The 23,551-nt window shown below is 40.8% G+C and overlaps 1 protein-coding gene and 1 long non-coding RNA gene across 19 annotated transcripts in view; one reads left to right on the top strand and one right to left on the bottom strand.

The window, feature by feature from the left end:
- The window catches only part of DTNA (dystrobrevin alpha), a 255,612-nt gene extending 243,114 nt beyond the window's left edge, over positions 1-12,498 (top strand). For 9 of the 17 annotated variants that reach the window (XM_029921423.1, XM_029921421.1, XM_029921431.1 and 6 more), the window contains 4 exons: positions 675-843; positions 3,367-3,499; positions 5,363-5,411; positions 8,797-8,886. In XM_029921423.1, the coding sequence (XP_029777283.1) occupies positions 675-843; positions 3,367-3,499; positions 5,363-5,380 (320 nt within the window). In that variant the 3' untranslated portion in view covers positions 5,381-5,411; positions 8,797-8,886. Of the gene's footprint in view, positions 1-674; positions 844-3,366; positions 3,500-5,362; positions 5,412-8,796; positions 9,125-11,376 lie in introns of those variants that run through there. The other 8 variants (XM_029921418.1, XM_029921412.1, XM_029921415.1 and 5 more) reach the window with 2 other exon arrangements.
- LOC115277318 overlaps positions 9,279-23,551 on the bottom strand; it is a 15,476-nt gene continuing 1,203 nt past the window's right edge. Inside the window, exons 1-3 of one of the 2 annotated variants that reach the window (XR_003902367.1) lie at positions 20,992-21,073; positions 9,967-10,157; positions 9,279-9,568 (exon numbers count right to left, since the gene is read on the bottom strand). This is a non-coding gene — a long non-coding RNA (uncharacterized LOC115277318). Of the gene's footprint in view, positions 9,569-9,966; positions 10,158-20,991; positions 21,074-23,551 lie in introns of those variants that run through there. The other variant, XR_003902368.1, reaches the window with a different exon arrangement.

Genomic DNA, 23,551 nt, shown 5'->3' with positions numbered 1-23,551 from the left:
ATTGTCCGGCACGACTCTGGTCACATAGTTTGAGATTACAAGCATTATAAGAAATAGAACTTTATTACTAAAAAGGTTCTGAATTTAAGTTTCTTGAAGCCTCTATAACAAGAACTGAAGTAATCAAAATTGTTTCTGCCAGTCTGGATTAATATTAGCAACTAGGATAAAAATGGCAGTAGTTAATGCATCATGATTAATGACAGGTACCCACTCCCCCCTGGCAAATGATGACTAAAAATGTCATTCTTACTGTGTTCATTTCATATACTATTAGTTTATACTTATAATACATTGAAATATTATGTGAATATAGCATTTTAGGTTTGTGTTTCCTAAATTAAAGTAATATTAAGCAAAAGTAAGAGCAGTTTTAATGAAGACTTTTGTAGGAAGGGTAAAACAAAGTATTAAGAAACTAAGTCAGTTAAGACACAAAATTTCCTCATAATATGATTGTCCAAAATGACAATCCCATATACCAGATAATTGTCTAGAAATCCATGTTAGTATTAAATGTCATTTTGAAAAAAATAATAAACTCCATTGGCTTATGTGCAGTAACTGGTTGGTGTTTTATACAGCGCAGCTTGACTTGTGTTAAGTCTAACCCTTTAGTTGCCAATCACAAAAAAATCTAAGTCATTCTTCATTTCTTCAATCATCCCTAACAGAGGTGGGCAGTGAAACTGACAGTAACGTGGATTCTGAATTTTCACGGACTCAGTTTGAGGATCTGGTTCCATCGCCAACCTCTGAAAAGGCTTTTCTAGCGCAAATCCATGCCCGAAAACCTGGGTACCTCCACGGTGGCGCTACCCCCAGCACCATGCGTAGCGACGTGTGAGTATCTTCTGCTCCAGAACATTCCTCAGTAACGGAATACTCAGTACAGATGTTAAGAAAATAAAAAAACATGGTTGCGTAGTCCTTTAGTTTGGAAAGGAGTGATGCAGAAGAGGGTGCTACATTAAATCTGGTGTTGGGACTTTTCCCCCTCACTATTTGAGAATAACAATAACCAAAAGCAACCAATGCTCATCACCCAAGGCACCATGCTAGCTGCATACAAAATAGGATTTAAAAATCCTTCCCAGCCTTCCAAGACTCACCGACTAGTTCGGGGGATAAGTCATTCTATCTTCTAAATTTACTGTATTTGCCCTTAGAGGACCAGGTGATGCTGAAGAAGCCTCTATTCAAAATGAGTGTAAGCAGCATTATGTGAGCACTTGGAATTGAAATAAGTAAAGGTATAAAATCTCATTATAAAGAAATCTAATCTGGTCAACTTGTTGAATGTGTATAAATCTGACCTTTGAAAGACACTTTGCAAAGATTTTCTTCCAATTAGCCTTCTGTAGCTTGACAGAAACCAGCAGAATCAGTGACGTCCCCTCTAGCCTCTCTGTGCCCTGGATCAGCTCAAACTCAAAGTAGACAGGAAAGCAAAGCTGAAAAACAAAGAGGGAACAAGAACCGAGATGCAGAGCTTAGCTTGGGGGGTAAGGAAGGCAGGGAAGCAACGGACCTTGAAGAGAAATCGGGCTCATGCAGCATTATGTTAGTGCATGAGCCTGCGTGGGACCCTCTCTCTCTCCCTCTGCCCCTTGCTGCTCTCCCACCTGCACCCTCTCTCTAAACAATAAAAAAATCTTAAATTTTAATTAAAAAATTACTGCAGAAGGGTGATGATGTTTAATGTGAAAAGTTCCACACACTAGTCTATAAAAATAAACTGGCCAGTTTCAGGACGTAAAGGAGAAATTAACCGGAAGCCTTTCTGGCATTCTGGATCTCAATCCAAGTAATGAGTAGACCAGTAATAATGGGGAATTATAAATAGATGCGGTTTGAAAGCTGGTTGTGAAAAGGCAGGCCTTAAGATCAAACAGTTGTAACATAATTTCAAATAGCAATAGGCTATTTGCTTTCTTGTCCTTTACTCTGTAATTTAGAATTATTTGATTTCTTAATCAAAATGGTGAATTAATTGTCATCAGTTTAGTCTGGCAAATAACATGTCTGTTTGACTTTTTATAATGAAGAATTTATTTGTGGTCACCTAAAATCGTCTCGCTCTGATCCTAAGATCCAAGCTTGTGGCTCCGTCTACCCAAGTCTACTGTCCCTGGTGGGCTGGTGTGAGAACCACACAGGAACATGGCTGTGGAAATTGAGGAGGGACAGTTCATAGAGGCATCGCAGACCCACTTTTAGGCTGGCCCCAAACCCCTAAATATAATGAGAACATGTCATACGGATGTAAATAAACATGAACAATGGCATTTAAGTTCCAACCCAGAAACTTCTACTTGACCACTCTTTTCACTTTAGGGGATGTTTTAATATCTGTACTGCCTAAACACGTACCGTGTGTTTTACCCTGAGAATACTTTAGTTCCATGATTTAGTTCGTGAAGGAAGGATTTTTATAAACTGGGATGGATACATGGAAATAGAATCACACATTAGTGAATGAGATCATTCCTAGCTATGTATTTCATGGTAGAATTGAATAAGTAGATTTCTTAGATTCAGAACTAGTATAAATTTTTAAGATCAAGAGCTATGGGTTCAAGTATTACCTTCTGGAACCGATGAGCTGATATTCTAAGACTTATTTTACTGTAAAAATAAAGCACATGGGCGCATGTTTTTTCATGTGTACATAATACAAGAGAGGATTAAATTAGGAACAAATGTCCTTATTTCACTAGAGGGCTCACTTTCCTTATGAAAAGTGATCTTGGTTTCCATTTAAAAAAAAAAAAAAGCCCTCAGATTGAGAAAACTATATCCTACCAAAAGATAAAGCTGCCTTTTTTAAGACTGATGAACATTTTAAGGGCAACTCATTCCTGTAAGTCAGAGGAAAGCACAGATGGCCAGTGATCATCAGACCGTCATAGACAAACTACATATAAAAATACTTTGATCGCGTATTTCTCCAAACCTCCCAAATTTATAAAATTTTTTTCTGTTAGGTAACAGAAGACACTTAATTGAAATTAACTGAAACAAAGAAGTGAATTGGGGGGTCTAAGTAAAGGTCGCAAAACCACAGCTAACACTGGGATTCCACCCATACTTTTAAGATTTGCTCCCAGGGGCGCCTGGGTGCGGCACTCAGTTAAGCATCTGACTTCCCCTCAGGTCATGGTCTCGTGGTTGGTGAGTTCCAGCCCTGCATCAGGCTCTGTGATGGTGGCACAGAGCCTGCTTTGGATCCTCTGCCTCCCCCTCTCTCTCTGCTCTTTCCGACTCATTTTCCCTCTCTCTCTCTCTCAAAATAAATAAATAAACTTAAAAAAAAAAAAAAAAAAAAAGATTTGTTCCCAAGCAGCCTTTGTGGTCTGTCCCCAGGGTCACAGAAGATGGGGACCCCTACGTGCAGCCAGAGGATGAGGACTATGAAAATGACTCTGTCCGGCAGCTGGAGAATGAGCTCAAGATGGAGGAGTACTTGAAGCAGAAGCTGCAGGATGAAGCCTACCAGGTATGGGGACCCAGGCCCAGCCCGCAGCCCCAGGCCCTCAGCCCTCCGTGGCTGCGTCTTTCACAGGACTCAGAAAATCCACACCTTCTCCTTTCTTCCACCTTCCCTCTCCAGAATATTCTGAATGCATTCCTTACTCCACATATTCTAAACAGGAAGAATTGTAAATACTTCTTAGAGCTACCACTCACCATTAATTCTTAGAAATTCTGATCCCAAAAGTGAAAAAAACCTCATCGTTTCAGTAGAAAAGTGGTGACAAACAATCCACCCTCCTCCAAGATCACTGGGAAAGATGCTTTTTCTCACAGATTAAAAAGAAAAAAAAAGATACAGGGCACAAAGCACTCAGAAACTGAATAAGCATAAATATATCTCCTCCCTTGCATCATTTGCCCTCAGCTTCCCCCACTACCCACCTCATGTCAAAATAAATCAGTGGAAAAGTATCAAATCTCATGGAGAAATGGAGGGGGCAACTGTAGACCCCATGTTCAGCAGACTGCGGATGGACAGATTTTCATATATACTGGGGCATACTGTTAATCCATCTGAGAATTCACTGAACATAACACATGCAATTGGGAATAAGTGTTGATTGGTAAATCATCCTAGAAGGGATGCATTTCCCCCACAGAATTAGTTCTACTGCGGTATTTGTCTTGCTTGTATGTTTCTCTTCCCTGTAATTCACAGGTGTTTCCTTGAGGCTGTGGGAGTTCAGGGATGTTTGCCTGGTTGAGACCAATGCCTCCCCCAGGCCCTGTGAGATATTCCTTTATGTCAGGCTTTTTGTCCACTAGCCAGACGAGTCTCTTTCACACTCTTAGATGATCCGTGGCCTCCTCTTACTCTGTCAGTGAAGGAAAAGAGAAGCAGAGAGAAGATTGCCTCTACTTCTCGTATGTTTATGGATTGTTTTGAAATATTTTCCCAAGAAGAATGTAGCAAGAGAGAAATTGAAGCCTACCAACCCCACCCTAACAGTATCAAACAAAAGTTTTGCCCCTTTGAAATGTTCCCTTAGCCTTTTCAGTTGAACAACTTTTCAGAGGCAACTAAAATGTAGGCTTAGTCATACAACAAAAGAAATGAAAAAAAAATTGACGATTATATAGGTAAAGCCATGATTCAACGTTACAGAATGGAAAGGGTCAGATTTGCCTTAAGGGGAGACCCAGGGAGAATGCTCTTACTTTGCTGCTTCTATGACCCGCCCACAGAAGGAAATTGTCTCTGGGAACTCCGAAGGATGGCATTCCTACACGTATTTCATTTGGCTCTGCTGCATGGAGGGAGAGAGGGACGTGGTTAAATAATCAATGTTCTGGTTCATGGCGTTTAAGGAGCCTGGTAGGCCTGCCTATTGAGCCCATATCAGTTTCTAGATTGGGTGACAACAGTAACTGAAATTCTAGATTTTTTTTAAAGGGAGATGGTCATTTCATATAAAATATTAGATTTTTATTTACATTAATGAATTAGGAACTTAACCTTGTATGAGTGAAACAAAGGGAAATTCTATTAATGGCTTAAGATCCAGTTGGAGATTCTGCCATCTTTGGTCAATCTTAAGCTCTTTCTCTCCTTTCCATGCCCCATGACTTCAAGGGAAAGGCAAAGGTGTAGGAGGGTATAGTAGGCTCATGGGTGTCCGCTCAAGTCACAGGCCCTAGAGAACAGTAAAGTGGTTTTCCTTGACTACTCTGTGAGCATATGGTTGCGTGAAGGGACAGAATGCTGTTTGCATTCGCTGGCCTCTGTCTGTCTTTCTGCATGGCTTCCAACCAAATAATTCACCAGCTTTTTGCATCACAGTCTTGACATGTCACCTTTCTTGTTTGTGTCCTTTGTCACCCGCAGGTCAGCTTGCAAGGTTGAACACAATATCCTTTTATCACTCTCCTCTCGAGTAAGTACCATCTTATTTAGGAGGAAATGTGGCCACCGCACACTGAACTCTGATGACTTGTAACCTAAATTCACAATCACGCTCTCTTAGGTGTTTCTGTGTTTTCTGTGATAAAATATCCTCCTTCCCTGCTGATATCAAAGAATCATCCTCGCCCCTGGAGCATTTCATTATAATCCAGGGGAGATTTGGCAGACAATCTTGGGAATTGACTTTTTACTCTATTAATTAGGAAAATTGGCACAGAGACTTCTGTACCAACAGAGACGCCCCTGAAATCTTCCGGGGCTAAGAAGCCTCATCACCAGTCCATTAACAGCATCTGAGTTTGCAGCCTCTCTAGTCCTTGAGAAGGAAAAGTCCAGGCTTGCTTAGCACATCCAGAGATGGGTCAGCTTCTTACTCATGTTGTATTCAGGCCCCAAAGAGCAAATATGTGTACTTTAACAAGTAACAGCAAAACCATGTATTATTTTTTTTTTGATGTTTTATTAATTTTTGATACCGGAGAGACAGAGCATGAGAGGGGGAAGGTCAGAGAGAGAAGGAGACACAGAACCGGAAGCAGGCTCCAGGCTCTGAGCTAGCCGTCAGCACAGAGCCTGACGCGGGGCTCGAACCCACGAGTGTGAGGTCTGACCTGAGCCGAAGTCGGAGGCTTAACCGACTGAGCCACCCAGGTGCCCCTAAAACCATGTATTATTAAAGAAAACAAAAGAAGCAAACAGGGAGGAAAACTGCAGCCTTATATTTTGAGAACAGCTGATTCACATTGACTGTGGAATTCAGCAAGATACAGCTTAATTTAAAATTTTTTATGTATTTTATTTATTTTTGAGAGACAGAGAGAGAGAGCACGAGCAGGGGAGGGTCAGAGAGAGAGGGAGACACAGAATCTAAAGCAGGTTCTAGGCTCTGAGCCAGCTGCCAGCACAGAGCCCAACGCGGGGCTTGAACCCACGAACCACGAGATCATGACCTGAGTCAAAGTTGGACGCTTAACCGACTGAGCCACCCAGGTGCCCCAATTTAAAATATCATTTACATGGCATGTGGTTCCCCACATGTGTGTACCTACATATATGGAAAATCCTTAGTAATGCGTATAATGTAGAGAGAATCGCACTGGATTGGGAGGACCACATGAGTGCAGCCGTCTGCAGCTTAGACTCTGGACTCTAATAGACCTGATTTCAAATGTGGATTCCACCCAGTCAGAGCAGCATAACCTCGACAGATTATTAAATCTCTATGAACCTCTGTTCCCTCTGTACAACATATATCATGATACTTAGCTCATAGTGGAATTGTCTTCACTGGGGTGTAGCTCATAAAGAGTTTAACACGGTGGCAGACACATCATAATTTATCATGAGCGCACATATACGTGCCTGGCACTATGCTTAGTGCTTTACAAGCACTTTCATCCTGAGGAGCTGCTCCAGGTATTTTGTAAGTGTATGGGGCATCCCCCAGGGCTCAGAACTGGCTTGCTCTCTGTATTTTTATAAACAAAGCTAGGACTCAGCATGAGCAAATAATTTTATATGCCTTTGACTACACGATCTCATAAGTCTAGCTCGTTCCTCTGGCTCCAGCCAATGGCCCTTCAGCTGGCCCCCATACGGTTCGGAGTAAATGCACCTCTCACAGTCTCTGGCTGTCAGGACCCCAGACTTGTTATCTACTTGAGTGATACAGTCTTTCCCACTCATAGATTCCCATAAGTCTACTGGACAGATGGTAGTAAAGTCCATTCTGACTGCTAAATTTAAAAAGGAATATGTAGCTCTTAAATGACAAATCAACGTGCAAAGAATACATCTTGACTCATGCGTTACTGACCTCTCGTCTCAGCAAGTAGAAATTATGGCATAACTATTTAGGAGCTTTGAGTCCTTTTTAGTGTGAAAAGAAGGATCTGATTGTCTGCATTCTAGCGTACGTCCCTTGGATTTGACAACCCCATACCACATGCTCTTCTGATTCATTGTGACCATAGTGAAAAAATTCCCAGGAGCTGTTTCTGAAAATATCTATTCCAGTTATAACAAATCTAGTCCCAAAGGAGCGAGTCTCTCCTTTAACAGTATTTTCTTTCTCCTAGTGCCAGCCATCGGATCATTTTTATTCTGCACATTATTTAAACATCAGTAACTTGTTCTGAGAAAAATATTTTTCTTAAAAACTAATGACATTTCCTTGACGCAAACTCAGATAAGAAGTGGCATTTGGTGGTTCTACCTAAAAGCAAAAGATTTCAGTACTCTAAAAGTTCTCAGGCCATTTTTTAAAAATCTTTTGTTGTAAATCTGGCAGTGAAAAATTGAAAAAGTGTGGCCTCTGCCATTTCCTACATCATGTACCTCCCCAGCTGGCATTCCACAGGTCTCTAAACATGAACTAGCCTGCCACTAAATCTGCCACATAGACAACATTTATTTAAAATCTTCTGGATCAATCTAGAAGCCAGTGACTTTTCATCCTTGTGGCTCGTTCTATCCTAGTATAATTTTTCTTGATGTAGCCAAGAAATACAACTGAAATCTTGGAACCATTTATGCTACTGAAATCATTTTTTCAGGCCTTCTGATTGTGCTACAAGACCAGAAATTATCCCAAAGCTGTGCATTTCTTATCCGAGGGTCCTGAAGCCAGCTTCATTGCCAAAAGTCCATTAGGTGTCCACCAAGGCATGGTCCTGCATGGGTACAGGGCAGAGGGTGGGACCCCCAAGAAATAAAAGACCCATCCTCTGCTCAAAAAGAGCTTCATTCCTGTTTGAAGATAAGAATGCACTCATCAATACCAACAAGAGTGAAGAGAGCAAAACCTTGCTTTCCAACGAGCCTCTTTGGAAGAAATAGTATATGTAATATCTAAACTTAAGAATCCACCAAAACTCCATTTGAGCAGACTCGGATCTTGGATTTGGTCCTTGTCCATCCCGCTGGCCACACGATACACCACTCTCCTTGGCCAGCTACATCCTAACTTCAGAAACTGGGGGCTTGGACAATCAACTGTGGATGTTTTTTTCTAACTATGATGTCATTTGGATGGTAGGTTAGGGGTCTCATCTGCTTGTCAGGTGAGGACAGCACAAATATTTCTGTTTGTGTGGCTTCGACCCTCCAGATGCCTCAAGTGCCCATTAAGCAAGAGAATCAACGCAGAGGATTCTTGTCCTCGCTTTCAGAAGGAACAGTAGCACACGGTGCCCCCGAACGTTTGTTCCTGATTGTCAGAGGAAGAGAGGACAGAGAGAGTGTGTGTGAATATGAGTGTGTCGGGGATGGGGGTGGGGGGAATCCTAAGCTTCATAACCCTAATTTAGAGAACAGTTTTCATCTTAAAAAAAAAATTACACATTCCTTATTCCCAGGCAAGCTATAGTCAGACAGATGATGAAGGTAACAGGAAAGCTGGTGCTGAAGGAGATCCCCGCACCCACCCACACAGAGGAGAAGACGCCGCCTGGCAGCAGCCTCCGCAGAGAGAGGAGCCGCCGGCCAGCAGCTCCTGACAGACCCCCACCCCTAGAGACGCGTTCTGCTGACTATAGTGCAGCTAACTTTCCATTCTAAGATTTGTAGTTCTTAGGTGTGTGTTTTGAGAAGGAAAAAAAAAAAAGACTTCCGACTTCTGTTCAAAGCTAACTTTTCAACTACATCTTCTGTAACATGGCTCATCCCTGGTTAAAAACAAAAAAATAGAACTACAACCACACACACACAACAACACAACACAGGCTGAAAACCCGCGCTGCTGTTGCTCACGGCGGCAGTATTAACAAGCATTTTCAGCCTTTGCACATGAACCGTTCCGTTTACAATGACAATATTAATACTGTTTATAGCTGGAAGTTTGATTTCTGAATTCTTTGAGATTTTAGCAGAATAGTTTATTATACACTGTACATTTTTTTTCCCACAGCAATTGGAAAAAAACAACCACTTGCAATTATTCACTAACCCCAAAGGATTTGGTACCTGAGTGTACAGACTCAGAGCCCGGAAGCCAAGAAGGGTCCTTGGCCTGCACCATCTTCATTTGTCTTTTAAGTCTCTGTGAGCAGTGACTTGAACCAAGCACACCAGGATAATCCAGTCTTTGGGGCTTCTTTCCAACTTGGGGTTGTTTTCTTTCAAGACACTCTTACAAATCAGCCATAGAATTTAGTGTAAATATGTTTTTCCAAATAGATATCATATTCAAAAAAAGGCAACATTCAAATTATATAGAATCTAGTTTTTAAAATCAGCACAGATCTTCTTAAAAACTGTGAACTATGTTTTGAAATACTCGTTACTAAAGCTGTTTATAAACCACAGGTGCCATAAGATCCCCAAACGGACTAAAGTTATCTCTGCTCTTCCACGGGCTCGTTCCTCTTGTTTTAGCTTTAGGGAGCATGTCTAACGCACCGCTCATCCGCAGGTTCCCCTATCAGGTCGTTTGGAGCCCTTCAGCTTTAATTGTACAGGCTTAAAGTGCGCTTGCAAATGCTCACTCTCCTTTTATTTCTGAATGTTTATTGCCTTAGCTGGCTTACCTGGTGTTCTGCATGCAGCCTTCTGTGGTCATGTGCGAGGAAACAGGCTCTTCTGAGCTGAGTTGGGATTTTGCACTCCGTGAAAAGCCGATGTGCAAAAGAACTGTTGAAGGAGGAGGAATGAAAGCCTCTGTGGATGGCCCGTTAGGAGGGGCCTCATTGGGGATCGCTGAAGGCCTCCCTTGGGGATTCTGGGGAAATGAAAAAATAATCTACTTGTTTCAAGGTTTGATGAGACCAAAATCCTGCAACATATTGAATACGTTATATTTAAATTGGCAACTTCTCTGGAATTCCTGTCTCCTTTCAAAGAAAGAAGAGAATATCAGTTTAGAACAGTGGCTCTCAAAGTCTGCTCCCTGGACCAGCAGCATCAGCATCACTTGGGAATTTATTTAGAAATGCGAATTCTTACCCCAACCCGGGCCTGCTGAATCACAAGCACTGCATATTGGGCCCAATCAGATGTGCTTTAATAAGCCCTCCAGGTGATTCCTGACACAAGCTAAACGTTGAGAACCACTGCTTTAGGGTAAAGTTGTGTAACAAAATCTCTAAAAAGGCCTTATTTCAGAATAAGCAAGAAAGGCTCTGAGTCAACCTCAGAGCTTCAGCAATTTGATTTTGCTTCTGGGGCTGGTGAAAACCTTCTCTCCCAGCCCAGACAGTCGGTAGTTGGTGTGTGCCCAGCTGAGGACATCAGGTTGCCTTCCAGGTCCCTCTCCAGGGGGCTCTCAGATGTCCCTGCCTTCGGTCACAAACCATCTCCTTGGCTGCCCTTTGGAACAAAATCACTTGCCTTGGGGATAGTAAAGCTCTCGGTTGGCATTACTAAAAAGCCCATTCTGTCCATTGATGTACTTCATCATACTTTCCCCAGAGAACCAGCCTGACAAATGTCCCTGAAAACAGGCCGACACCAAAGTGGCACAATTGCACGGTTGTCAGATTTCATTGCACAGATGGGTTTTATTTTGAGTTTTGTTGGTTTATCTTAATGTTCATCTCCTTTCCACCGCCCATCCTCTGTGAAACCAGACCTCTCTAGATGGGGCAGGTGGCCCCTCGTGCCTCATACTCGGTACTTAAAACCATTACATCCCAGCTACCTGCATTGCTGTCAGCTCTCAAGCATAGCCAGGTAGTTCTTGAACTTGGAACTCTGATCCTGCAAGTGGCATTCAGCCACCTACTGGACCGAGCTGACTTCTGTTGTCACTTTGTGTTTCTCCATCAAAATGTGTCTAAGGTATGAACTGTTTGGCTGATAGTCTTCCCCCTTGTCATAGCTTTCATTGCCAACTCCATCACACAGTTGTCAATAGCGTCGTACAAAGCCATTGCAAGGACTCTGGAACCTGCCACCAATGACCAGTTCCTGACTAACCAGCCACATTTTCTTTCTCTTAGCTCCACGTCAGCACTGAGACCAGACTCAAGCACCCCTGTCCTGTAACCGAGACAAAATGGCGTGTATTGTTTTGGGTTTTTGTGTTTCTTGGTGGTTTTCTTTCCCTGGCTCTCCAAATTTACCTTTGGGACCTGTTCTAAGTGCAAACCTAGCAGGTTTCGCCTGGTCTGTCCGTTAGATACAATTATATCTTGCAGGGGTTGTTTCTTTCTTATTCCACAATAAATTGCACATCCATCTCCATCAGGGATGATGGCCTATTAATGAGCACTGGTCTAACACAGCCAACCTCCCCCCACCCCCCACCACTGCACCATGTGAGTGGAGGGGGGGAGGATGGAGGGCAGAATCTACTGTATAAGATTCAGGAATCAGTCGTGGTTGGTCAGGATGCAAGTCAGGGTAAGTTTGGTTGGTCAGAGGGAGATGTGTTGGAGATTGTGAAGAAAGGATTCTTGAATGATCTCTATAAGGCAGGGAAGGTTCATTTGTAAGTAGTAATGTGAATTGAATTGCATAAGAGTGTGGCCTTTGTTGTGATATACTATGTATTTTCTTATATGCATGAGCCAAACTGTTGCATCATAATTTAGCACTAATGTCTGCTTTTATTTTGGTCATCCTTGTCCACCCTTATTAGTTCTGGGCTGTTAACTGTAGATAGACCTTGTAAATACGGCAACCTTTGGTTGCTGCAACCACCTTGGTTTGATTCCACCCAAGGAGCCACAAACAAGAACTCCACTGTGTCCTCAGAAGAAAGGGCATTTTTACTTTTGAACCAAAAAGAGGGGGGGGGGGGGGAATCAGAAATGTTACATCCTGGAGGCTAATTAACTGTAAGACATTTTAATTCTGACTACTGTAATTTGACACCATTTGAAATAACCAATTCAGAGACACTAAAGATTTCACAATATTCATTGGTATTGTAACAAAACTACTACTGTGTGGGGTTTTTTTGTATTGCTGTTAAGTATCGTTTTGTGTGTGTGTGTGTGCGTGTGTGTTGGAACCTCCTGGGGACATGTTATATTTTGAAGTGATTAAACTATTTAATTGTGTGTCTATATTTTGGAATGGAATTATTTCTTCATTAAAAAATGTTTTTAAAAACACAATATCTGTGTATTTTATACCTTGGTTTCAATGAAAACTTTTCTAAAGCAATGTGGAGTCCGTCTGTTCACAGGAGGAAAGACAAGTCAGCACTTGCAGCATGAAGTAGGACCTGTCAGTTGAGTATTAAGCAACTACAGCAAAATTTCTCACCGTTTCCTGCGTTTGGAGACAGAATTTTTTTGAAAAGAGAAAACCTTGTGTACTCCATAGGGGATGAGTGAGAGAATAGGAATAGCTACCATAATTTGAGCTTGCTTTGTATCTGACACTCTTACAAGCAGTTTATGTTACTTGACTTGATCCTTTGAATTACCGCATCTAGCCAGGTACTTGGCAATTATGAGCTCCACAATTATTTGTTGAATGAATAAATGAATGAATTAGTGACTTGTGTGTGTGCTAGAGCTGATGAGAAAGGAGAATCGGCACATCTGGGAGGTCAGTGTGTTGAGAGCAACAGGAATCAAATTAAGAGTTACGAAGAGTGGACAGAAACTCAAGGTCTGCAGAGGTAATCACTCCCAAGAACCTCTGATTTCCCATGCAATGTTGGCTTGTGTGTTTTGTTTGCTCAAAGAGCCAATTCCTTTGCAGAGCCAACAGCAGAATCTGTGAATCTGGCTCCAACACTTCATGAATGGCATTTTTGGGAACTCTGACTTGGAATGTTGCTGAAAGTCTGTGCTCACGGAGTCTGGGGTTGATTTACAGTTCATGAAAATGCTATAAACACTCAAGAGGCACTAGAGAAAGTACCAAGAGGCTTTGCTCTACATCAAGTGCCGGGGCAAATCCTGACCTGATATGACCACTAGTGGGAGAAACCCCCTTCCATTTGGAGGTGAGAGACCAAGGCATGTCCATGGGTGTCTGTCCACGTCTCTCCCAGCTGCATCTCAATGTCTCATCCACTCATCTCCCAAGGGCCACATTTAGTTCTGATCCCTACCTCAGCATTTCCTAAATATTTCTAATTGCCAAAGTCACCTGAAATATCGATTAAACTGAATTAGCAGGTCTAGTCTAGGGCCAGGGAATCTGTGTTTTTTGACAAGTGCCTCAGGTAATATAGTCTAACAAATTTTAAGAACTATTCTCTTCTTGCTACTCAAAATGTGGTCCAAGAACCAGCAGCGTTGGCATCACCTGGGAGCTAGTTACAAATGCAGAAGCCCAGGCTCTAACCTGGACCTACTGATGTAGAGTCAGCATTTCATCAAGAACCCCAGAGAATCTATGAGGACCACACTTTGAGGTGCAAAGCTATGGGTTTCTTTTAAGGTAAATTCTAGAGACCTTGGTACTGGTAAGTCAGATTTGTGCATTTCTAGACATAGCAGGAAAGATACTGAAGTCTAAGGACATGAACATAGTAGAAGCTCAGTTGGTCAGAGCTCCCTGGGTAACACCACAGCAGTTAAACTATACAATGAGCACTGGAAGCAGCTGAATTTAAGTATTCTGTCAAAAAAAGGATCTTCTCCACGAACTGAGGTCTCTGTCTCCATGATACAGAGAATCATCGGAAGTAGGACTCCATGGTCCTAGTGGCCCCAGAAGGGCAGATTTGCAAAGTTGGGATAGAGCCACGTGTGGTGAGAAGAAGCTGGCGAAGTTTCAGATTCATTATTCCATCAGAGCACATCAGCTACTGGGACACTCAACACCCAGGAAGACGTTCTCTGGGCACCTTGGAAACCTAGACTGGGACTGGATGCCATGGACTAGGCTGGGGCTCTATGTTGTGATGGAGTCACCTCCACTATGAGAACCCAAAGATATATAAACAAGTATGTTCGTGCAGCCTTATCTATAATATTAGAAGATAATGGACACTAAGGAACTCTTAAACTACTTATGGCAAAATATGGTAGGCTAGTATACTAAAATGATGAACATATATATTTATCAACATGGAAGATAGTTACATAAGTCCAGCCAAAAATCAGATTATGAAAGAGTGTAAGAATGATCCTGGTTTGATAAATATTTGAGTGCTTGTGCATGGAAAAATATACACCAAAAATGTTGATGATCTAAATCATGGGACAGTGGGTGATATTTTTATTTCCTTCATCAGGCTGTTCCATCTTTTCCAGGTTTTGTGCCATAAATAAAGTAAATGGGAGAACAGGTGAAACACCAGGGCTGGACAGTTTCTTCAGTTCGCTAAGGCTACTTGAGTTAGCCAACATCTTTGAAGGGCATGTCTAACGATGAGAATTTTTCTATGCCTTCAGGAAACAAAGGATTCTCTTTTTACCTAAGAGATGCTCAATAACATTAGTATGCCACAGAGCATTGGAAAATATGTGTATGCTTGCTTTAAAGAAAACCTAATAAAAATATCAGAGGCTTATGAGTCAAATTAAATAATGACAATTCTTCATCCTCTTCCCAATGCTAATTGGTTCAAGTAATAGGTAGAAAAAAAGCAAGTGAACCAGGAATGCAGGCCATACACATTCCCCATGTCTGGTTCTGCTGTCTCATTTGTAAAATGGGGCTAAATCACACTGGGGCTAATCACACAAAATAGGGTGGTTTTCTCCTTTGCTTTCCAGTCTCCTAATTGCGCACCTGAGAAGAAGGGCTGCTAAGGATAAGTCTTGGGTAAAAACATCTGTTGGAACACAAATGGCAGTAGGTACATTGTTTCTCTGGCATTCCATTTTTCTGGAAGTCTCTTTGTAGCTGCTCTTTCTTAAGAACAAATAATCCCTGAAAATATATAGAAAGTTCTTTCTCTTCAAAGAAAAACTTCCTTTCGCTTTCCTTGGAATTCTTTTCTTTGGCAAATACGTTTTCTTGCAGCCAATGGATTGAGTAAGAATAAGCCAAGAGGATAAGGAGAAAGGTGTGTGCTCAGGTGTGCCAGCTCTAGGCTGAGGGAGTCCACACACTCAGTTTCACTCATCTTGTATGTGGGCCAAACAATTTTTGGTAATAAAGAGTGTTTATTTGCCTAGATCTGTCCTCATTTCTATACATTGTGTCCCAAATAACATAGATTTATAATTAATTTTTAAAGCATAGAGGAAATTTGAAGTGGAGTGACAAATTAAAAACATAATGTGTTCCATTATGTTTTGGAGTGGACATTTTGCAAATTCAGTTCTGACACTAACTACCCAGAGTTAACGTACACCCCACAGGTGAAGGGTAAAGTCCTCCACAAGATTGCCCCCACTTCAAATGCAAGTCACAAGTCTCAGAGGCTATCCACACCTCTGACTGTCCATGAATTCAGAGATTTCCAGAAGCTTCTCAGTTTTGCTAATTTGTTAGAACAACTCACAGAATTTATTGACAGTACTGTATTTTCAATTATAGGTTTACCATAGAGGATACAATGAAGAGATACATAGGGCAAGGTTTGCAGGAGAGGATGAGGATACAGAGTTGCCCTCTCCTTGTGGAATCTGAGCACAATAGTATCCCATGTTCACCAAGCAGGAAGCTTCTGTGACTGGAGCTTATACTGGGATTGCATTATGTGTTCATAATTGATTAAACCAATTGAACTCAATCTCCAGGTTCCCTCCCCTTCCTGAGGTAGGACTGGCCCAAAGTTCCAGTGATCTAGTCACATAGTTGATCTTTCTGGTAACCAGCCCCCATCCTGAAGCAATCCTACAGTGAGTGACCTCATTAGCATAACACACTTCTAGCAGGAAATTCCAGGGGGATTTAAACTCTTCCAAGAGCTAGGAACAAACACCAGAAAAATCTTCCATTATGCCACACAATATTATTCCATTTATTTAGTTAATTTTGCAAGAGATCTTTTTTTCTTCAAACCTCATTGAGTTCCATCTAATGTCCTTTCACTTAAACTTAGGACTCCATTTAGCATTTCTTGCAGAGCAGGTCTACTGGTAATGAACACCCTCAGCTTTTGTTTATCTGAAAATATCTTAATTTCTCCCTCACTTTTGAAGATATTTTTATCAGATATCTAGTTCTTGGTTGACATGTGTTGTTTTTTTTCCATTCAGCACTTTAAATATGTCATTGCATTACCCTCTGGCTTCCATGGTTTCTGATGAGAAATTCTTAATCTTATTAAAGCACCTTTGTATATGACAGTCATTTCCCTCTTGCTGCTTTCAAGGATCTCTCTTGGTCTTTGGCTTTCTACTGTTGCATTACAATGTGTCTCCATGGGGATCTCATTGGGTTTATCTTACTTGGAGTTTGTTGAGCTTCTTGGATGTATAGAAACAAACTCAGCAGATGATTTTGCAACATTAGTTAGGAAATCCAGGCAAAAACAATAGTGCTAACTTAGATTAAGGGCAGAGGGAAGATATTCATATTCTAAATATATTTTGAGGGCAGAACTAACCGGTTTTGTAAATGGATTAGATGTGAGTGAGAGAAAGAGGAAACAAAGATGATACCACAATTTAGGAGCCCAAAGAACTGAGGGAATGGGGTCATATCACTGAGATAAAGAAGGCAGGAAAGAGCAAGCTTTGAAGGGGGAAAGTCTCAGGAGCTCAGACCAGGACATAACACATTTGATATTCCTATTAGACATCTGAGTGGAAAGAGGGAGTAGTGTGTTGGAAATCTAAGCCTAGAATTCAGGAGAGACGTCCAGATCAGAGCTATAAATCTTGGAGATGACAGCATGCAATTGATAAAGGAGACCAAGAAGGAGTGGTCAGGGAGGTAGAAGAATATCAGGAGCTGTGGTTTCCTGGGTGCCAAGTGATAAAAGTGTTTCAAGGGGGAAAGGTATCAACAAATGTGTTGAATGTAGCTGATAGGTTATATAAGCTAAGAACAAGCAATTGGCTCATTGCATGTGTGTCGAACTGAATTAACTTAATCATATTCAAAGAATCTCTTTGCTGGTTCTCGACTCCTGTGTTTTCAATGAAATCTTGAGAAACACTGAGCGGAAACTCGTTTGTTTTTCCTCTCAGGGCCTTAGGGGATTAACTCTGTGGCGTAATAAATGGACAGGTTGGCTCTGATTTCCATCTCCACACTCCCTCCTGGCCAGCTCCCTACCTTCTTTTTCACTTGGGGAAATCAATCCACAAAGACAACACTGAAAACTTTCATACTGTGTTAGGCAGTTGATAACAACCAAGTTAAAATAGAAAGCATTTCCTTACCCTTCAAAGTGACGTTTTCTTGTAATTGTTATTTTTGGAAATTTTTCTGTTGATTTTGGAACTTTGTCAGCCTCAGTTATATTTCTGAGGAAGAAAGGCTAAATTATAAAATTCTTCTTCTGCTCTATGGATGTGTAAAACTAAAGTTTAAAAAATGGCTCTCCCATTTTATGGCACCATGTATCTGTTTGACACTATCTATTGGTAGCTTTGAGGGCCAAATTTAAGAAAACAATATATGAAAAGCAACCAGCAAGGTTCCTGAACATACTGGAAGCTCAGCTGATGTCAGTTCCTTTCCCTCTGTCCCTTGTGAAGTTTACAACTCTTGTTGTAAATGGGGGTAGTCGTTTTAGTTTTCAGAACACTCACGCAAAAATAAATTTAACTTAAAAACAAATATAAGGAAATCTAAGACTAGAAATTAAAATATTGTTATACTAGAGGGATTTAGTGATCCGATACACACGAAATTCTGAGACCCTCCAGCTGGCTTTCCCCATTCAACAAACAGAACACTGACAGCCAGGAATTTACTCTTCAGGTAAAAGATGAAAGAGCCCTCTCTGGGAAATCTGACCTCACCCCCACCCCCAAGAAAGTCCTAACAATACTGACATGGGACAGAGTACCCTACAGAAAAGGTCATATGCTAAGACTACCAACTAGCTCCTTAGACCCTGACTCTTACAAGTGAGCAGATAACCAAGTATAACCAGACACTTGAGAAAAAGCCTTTACCATGAGTGATAGAGACCAAAACAGGAAAAAATAGCACCTTAGAGGAAGAATGGACTATCATAAGGAAATTAAATAATGTTATGCTAGCTGCTAAAACAATCAAACCCATATAGAATAATGATTGTGTATAGCAAAAAGCCCAAAAGGGAAATTCCTGATATGTGGGTGGCTTTCCTCCAAATACTGATTTAGGGATCCTGGCTCCTTCCACCTTTTGAAAATTTGTAATTTGTATTCTATTTTGTAGTGGGTTTTTGACACTGTATAATGTCCATGCTGACAAAACCTGGATCTACTCATTTACACCTAGAAAATAAATAAGAAAGTCAAGCTAATCATTAATTACCAAGTTGTTCGAAAAAAGGAAAAGTAATCACATACCACATAGTTCAACTTTCAATCTCACCTTTAAATAGTATACATATAATAATAATGTAAGCACAGAATAACAATCAACCAAAGTCACACATAACCATTTTGGGAAGATATGTACGTGTGCATTGTAGAGAGGGTGAACTAACTTCTCATCTTCCATAGTGGGGAAGCCATAGATACATATGAATATATACAGACATATTATTTAGAGGTAAATACCAAAAGAATTAAAAAATATGAAATTAGTTGTCTCCAAGAAAAGAAATTTAGAAAGAGTAACAAGTTTTTAGATCAAGTAAGCATAATTTTGACTTTTTGAAAAAAATGATAAGCAACATGTTTGGACAAACTTTGAAAAATTTTTTTCCATCTGTATTTTCTGCATAATCTAAAATAAACATGAGTTACTTTTATGGTTGATACATTAGATAAAGTTTAAAAGTAATGTATTTTTCTATCTGAAAATGAGTTTTCATGGCATTAATATGCTCATCTAATTGATAGAAAACTTGCATACGTTTGACCCTCTTGTAAAACATACCAGATATGGCCCTCTTTCAACAAAATAAATATCTCTCTAGGAAGGATTCCAATTTTTAGAACCATTTCAAGGCAAATTTGACCAATTGTAAGAATACACAGTGAGAGAGAGAGCGTGCGCATGCACAAGTGGGGGAGGGGTAGTGAGAGGGAGAGAAAGAATCCCAAGCAAGGCTCAATCCCAGGAACCAAGAGATCAAGACCTGAGCCAAAATCAAAAGTCTGACGCCTAACCAACTGAGCCACCTAGGTGCCCCTCTTTGCCATAATTTTATAAGAATTTCAAGGTCAAAAATCTATGTACCTTCTCTCCTTCCTTACTTCTTAGCCTTTTTTCCTCCTAAATTCCATATATTCAGGGAAAATAACTAACATTTGTAAAATCCTTTGTACCTTTCAAATAACCTGTGTTATCTACATTTAATCCCCACAATACCCAGTTCAGGAGTGCATAGTCATCCAGAAGTTATAACCTAGAGAGTTGTCTTTGTTGTGAAAATATCTGCAACCAAGGTCAATATGGGGGAGAAGACTGGGCATTCCATCAAACAAGAAACGGAAGGGACACATAAGAAATTTCCTACTATGGTAAGGTGATATGCTTCTAAGAGGAGTTTCAGAAAGCAGGCTTGCTTGTTCCGAGGCTAAGTTGACTGCAACTCACCTTTGCTAGATCTGGCATCACCTAAGACTAAGATTCACCCAAGGAGTTGTTCCAGTTCCTTGGCTTTGTTTTAATTCCTGCAGCTCTCTCTAGTTGCCCTAGCAACACATATTAAGCCTGGAGACTTTTTTATTTAAAATATTATTTGAGGTAGTAAAACAGCACTGGGAGGGTAGGGAAAGGTGAAAAGAGATTTTAGGACCAAATTTTTCTAAGACATCGGACTGAAGTACGGCTATGAAAATACACCAAGAACCACTCCCCACCCATGAAATATTTCCCTCAGACTTCACCAGCAAAGTCAGGAGTAATGGGGAAGGTCTGATTGTAGGATATTGAAGAAGCTTAGGGCAAGAATCTTTTCCCTGGTTCACAGCCAATTTGGGAACAATGGTCCTCTGAAACACAAAATCCTTTAGAGTCTTTTCAAAAATGCTGCCTTCGGAGGGGTTAGTATATGCGAAAAGAGAAGTCTTTCCTCGCTGTTGCAAAGAGAGCAGGAAGCCTCCTTGATGGAGAGAGATCCAAATATTTTAACAGAATAATAAGAACAGTATAATTTTACCAGAAAACCTAAACCACGTCTAAGAACAGATACTGAAAACTGCATGTAAAACTTAGCTTCCTAGCTCCCACGGTCTACCATGAACATCATGCTTGTTCAATGGCAGAGACACGTTTTTCCAGCCATCGTGAAGGTCTCTGTGTTATGAACACTGAGCGGGGCCAAGGAGAGTCTTCACTTTTTTCTAAAAAGGCACAAAGTCTTTCTTCACGTCGCATAATGCTACATTGCAAGTCTGTGAGGGTGAGGAGTGTAAAGCTAACAGGACTTATTCCAAAACGATAGCTCCGGCCTGGCCTGGCCTGGTGAAGGAACAAAGCTTTGTAAATAATTGCTTGTTTACTTATTTGCCTTAACAGACTCTATACCTGTGATGAGCAGGGTCCCCCCCACTTACAACATCATTTACCCCCCAATGCCCGGTGTTAGGGGTTGAGCAATAAGTATAGAAGAAATAAAGAAAACGGGGAGGACATACCATTCCTCAGGCTACTCTTCTAAATGTCAGTAGTCTTGGCCAGGACTTGTCATGGAAGCTTTGGAAGAGATGAAAATCTGCTTGGACTCTGGTAAGCGCTAGAAGCAGGCGGTTGGGGAGACGGCCCGGGTGCAAAGCTAGGACGCAGTGTTGCTTATGCTCAGATGTGGAAATGCCGATTTATGCCCTGACCTCCAGGCTGCAAAAAAACCCCTGCTAGCGGAGCCAGGACTTTTCACAGAAAGGGATTCAGCAGCTTGCCTGAGACTGACCCAGTTTTAGCACAGCAAGCCCAGAGCCCGGAGAAATGCCTCAGACCCAGTCAAGTCAAGCAGCTGGTCGCCCAAGAAAGCATGTGAAGAGACTCTAGCACCCTGGCAGGTAACAGATCTCCGGTGAATTCTGCGTCGCAAAGCACAGAAGATATCGCTCTAGAGTGAGACATTTGGAGAACAGAAAATGCCTAATCTAGCATGCAGGTGTCTTTTTAATCAAAAGTTTAACTGTTTGCAGGACTATATTCTGGCGTCCTGCCAAGACGGTATTAGCTGCAGAATTCCCTTAGGGTAACTAACATGACTTGTGGGTCTGTTTTGGGTTATCTGAGATAGACTATAGATAAGAATTGTTTACACATCTAGATGCTAAAGATAGCTTGCAAAGATTAAGAGACACTAAGAAAGCCTGCAATCATGAATTTTGGAATAATATTTGGAAAAAAGTGATTGACCATATGAAGCGATTTATTCTTGAGGCTACCTTGGAAGTTTTGAGCAGGTCATTGATTTCTGCTCTTTTTTTTTTTTTTTAAGACAGGACATTATTTAGTTCATCTAAGAGCAAATCAAATTTGTTAAACCTGAGCTCAGAGAGAGCAGCTGAGACTCAGCACTGCTTTCCCCATATTGTTCTTCCAGTCAGGGCTCATTGTGCCCTCTGTAATGTCACGGGTGTTGGAACAGACTCTGGAAATAAACATATAAGCTTGAACTCTATAGAGGGAACATCTAGACAGATCTTTCCATTTATTAAATAAGATACACTCTATAAAGGCTTGTATTCTCAAGTAAAGCAAAACAAAACAAAAATACATCTTGATATTTCTGGAATAGTTACTAACATTTAGTGGGACTTACATATGGCATTATAGAATTGCTGCTCTCCTGCAATTTCTGGGGGAAACTTGTTTTGACATATTTTCTTTTTTGTGCTCTAAATATTTCAAGGTTTATAATACATCACAAGCAAATTCTGACAACCCAGAAAAACAGCAGAACACACCACAAATTACACAAATTACACAAGAGGTCTCCAAGATTTCCTGGGCAAGATGCTTCAGCAGTTGCCTTAAAGAATTCACCTCTGGATGAACTTGCATCTCTACCCATAGTTGATTACTCATTCAGTTTAATAGTAACTGCCAATGAAGAAATAGTAACTGCTAGAGATTTAGACAAGTACAAATTGGTCTTACATTATTAGTTTTAGTCATCTTATTGTCCCAAATTGCATGTATTCCTTGAAAGCAAAAAATAAAATAAGATAAAATAAAAATCTTGAATTAGTTTATATCAGAGGCAATGTTCTCCTAGCGTTATCAGTACACAGCCATTGTAGCAACCAAAGGCCATTGTAACCCGTGTTGACATGGAACCCAGTGTATTCCTTGTTTATAAATTTTCAACAAACTTGGCCCTTTTGGAGTTTTATGTTTTAATTCCACTTTTTTTTCCTGAAAGAGACAATATACAAGTGCAAGGAAAAGGGCTTGAAGTTTATATTTGGATGCTCAACTAGTGACTGGAAAATTACTAGGATCCATAAATTATGTACATACGGACATGGGAGCTATTGCAATGGAGAGGGGGACAACTATATGACAACTTCCCCCTGACTGTACAGTGGTGGGAAAGCATGGATTAAAACATGAGAAATGCTGGGAGAGAGGAAAAACTGTTTCAGAGTAGTCATGTTTATTCTCTCTGAAAAGGTACATCTCTAGTGAGTTGTTTATGACCATAGTCTAAATCCTTGTATTTCCCATGAATCAGCTTTTACCGAACAAATGGAAGAGGATAAATGATTACCATTCCCCCTCCAGGAACATCTGCTTCCAAAGGAATTTTGGCAAAGTTTACAAGTGATGTCAGACTGCCAGGCACAAAGATTACAATCTGGTTAATTCTTGCCCTGGCATTCCTACCTCCAGGGGAGCCTTGTTTAAATCCATGCAAACCAGAGCTTGAAAATGGATTACTATACATTCTCACTGGAAAACAAGCAAAAGCTTGGAAACAGGAAGTGCTTAGAGTTACAGTTTTACTGTGTCTCTTAAATATTTATATTCAACATTCCACAAAATATCATTTTATAAAAATTTTTGGGAAAACAAAATCCCAAAGAGAAATATTTCCAGTCATGTTGCTCACCATCAACAAGTGTTTATTGAATAACTAACTTCTTCAAGATCTAAGGAGTCACTAGGTCTTCTTTTTATGGACCAAGGCTATTATTCACAGAAAAGCTGTACTTTAGCCATCTAGTGGGATGATCGGGATTT

This window comes from Suricata suricatta, chromosome 14 (assembly GCF_006229205.1).
Source record: "Suricata suricatta isolate VVHF042 chromosome 14, meerkat_22Aug2017_6uvM2_HiC, whole genome shotgun sequence".
NCBI lineage: Eukaryota > Metazoa > Chordata > Mammalia > Carnivora > Herpestidae > Suricata > Suricata suricatta.
This window is presented reverse-complemented; position numbering and strand designations above follow the sequence as displayed.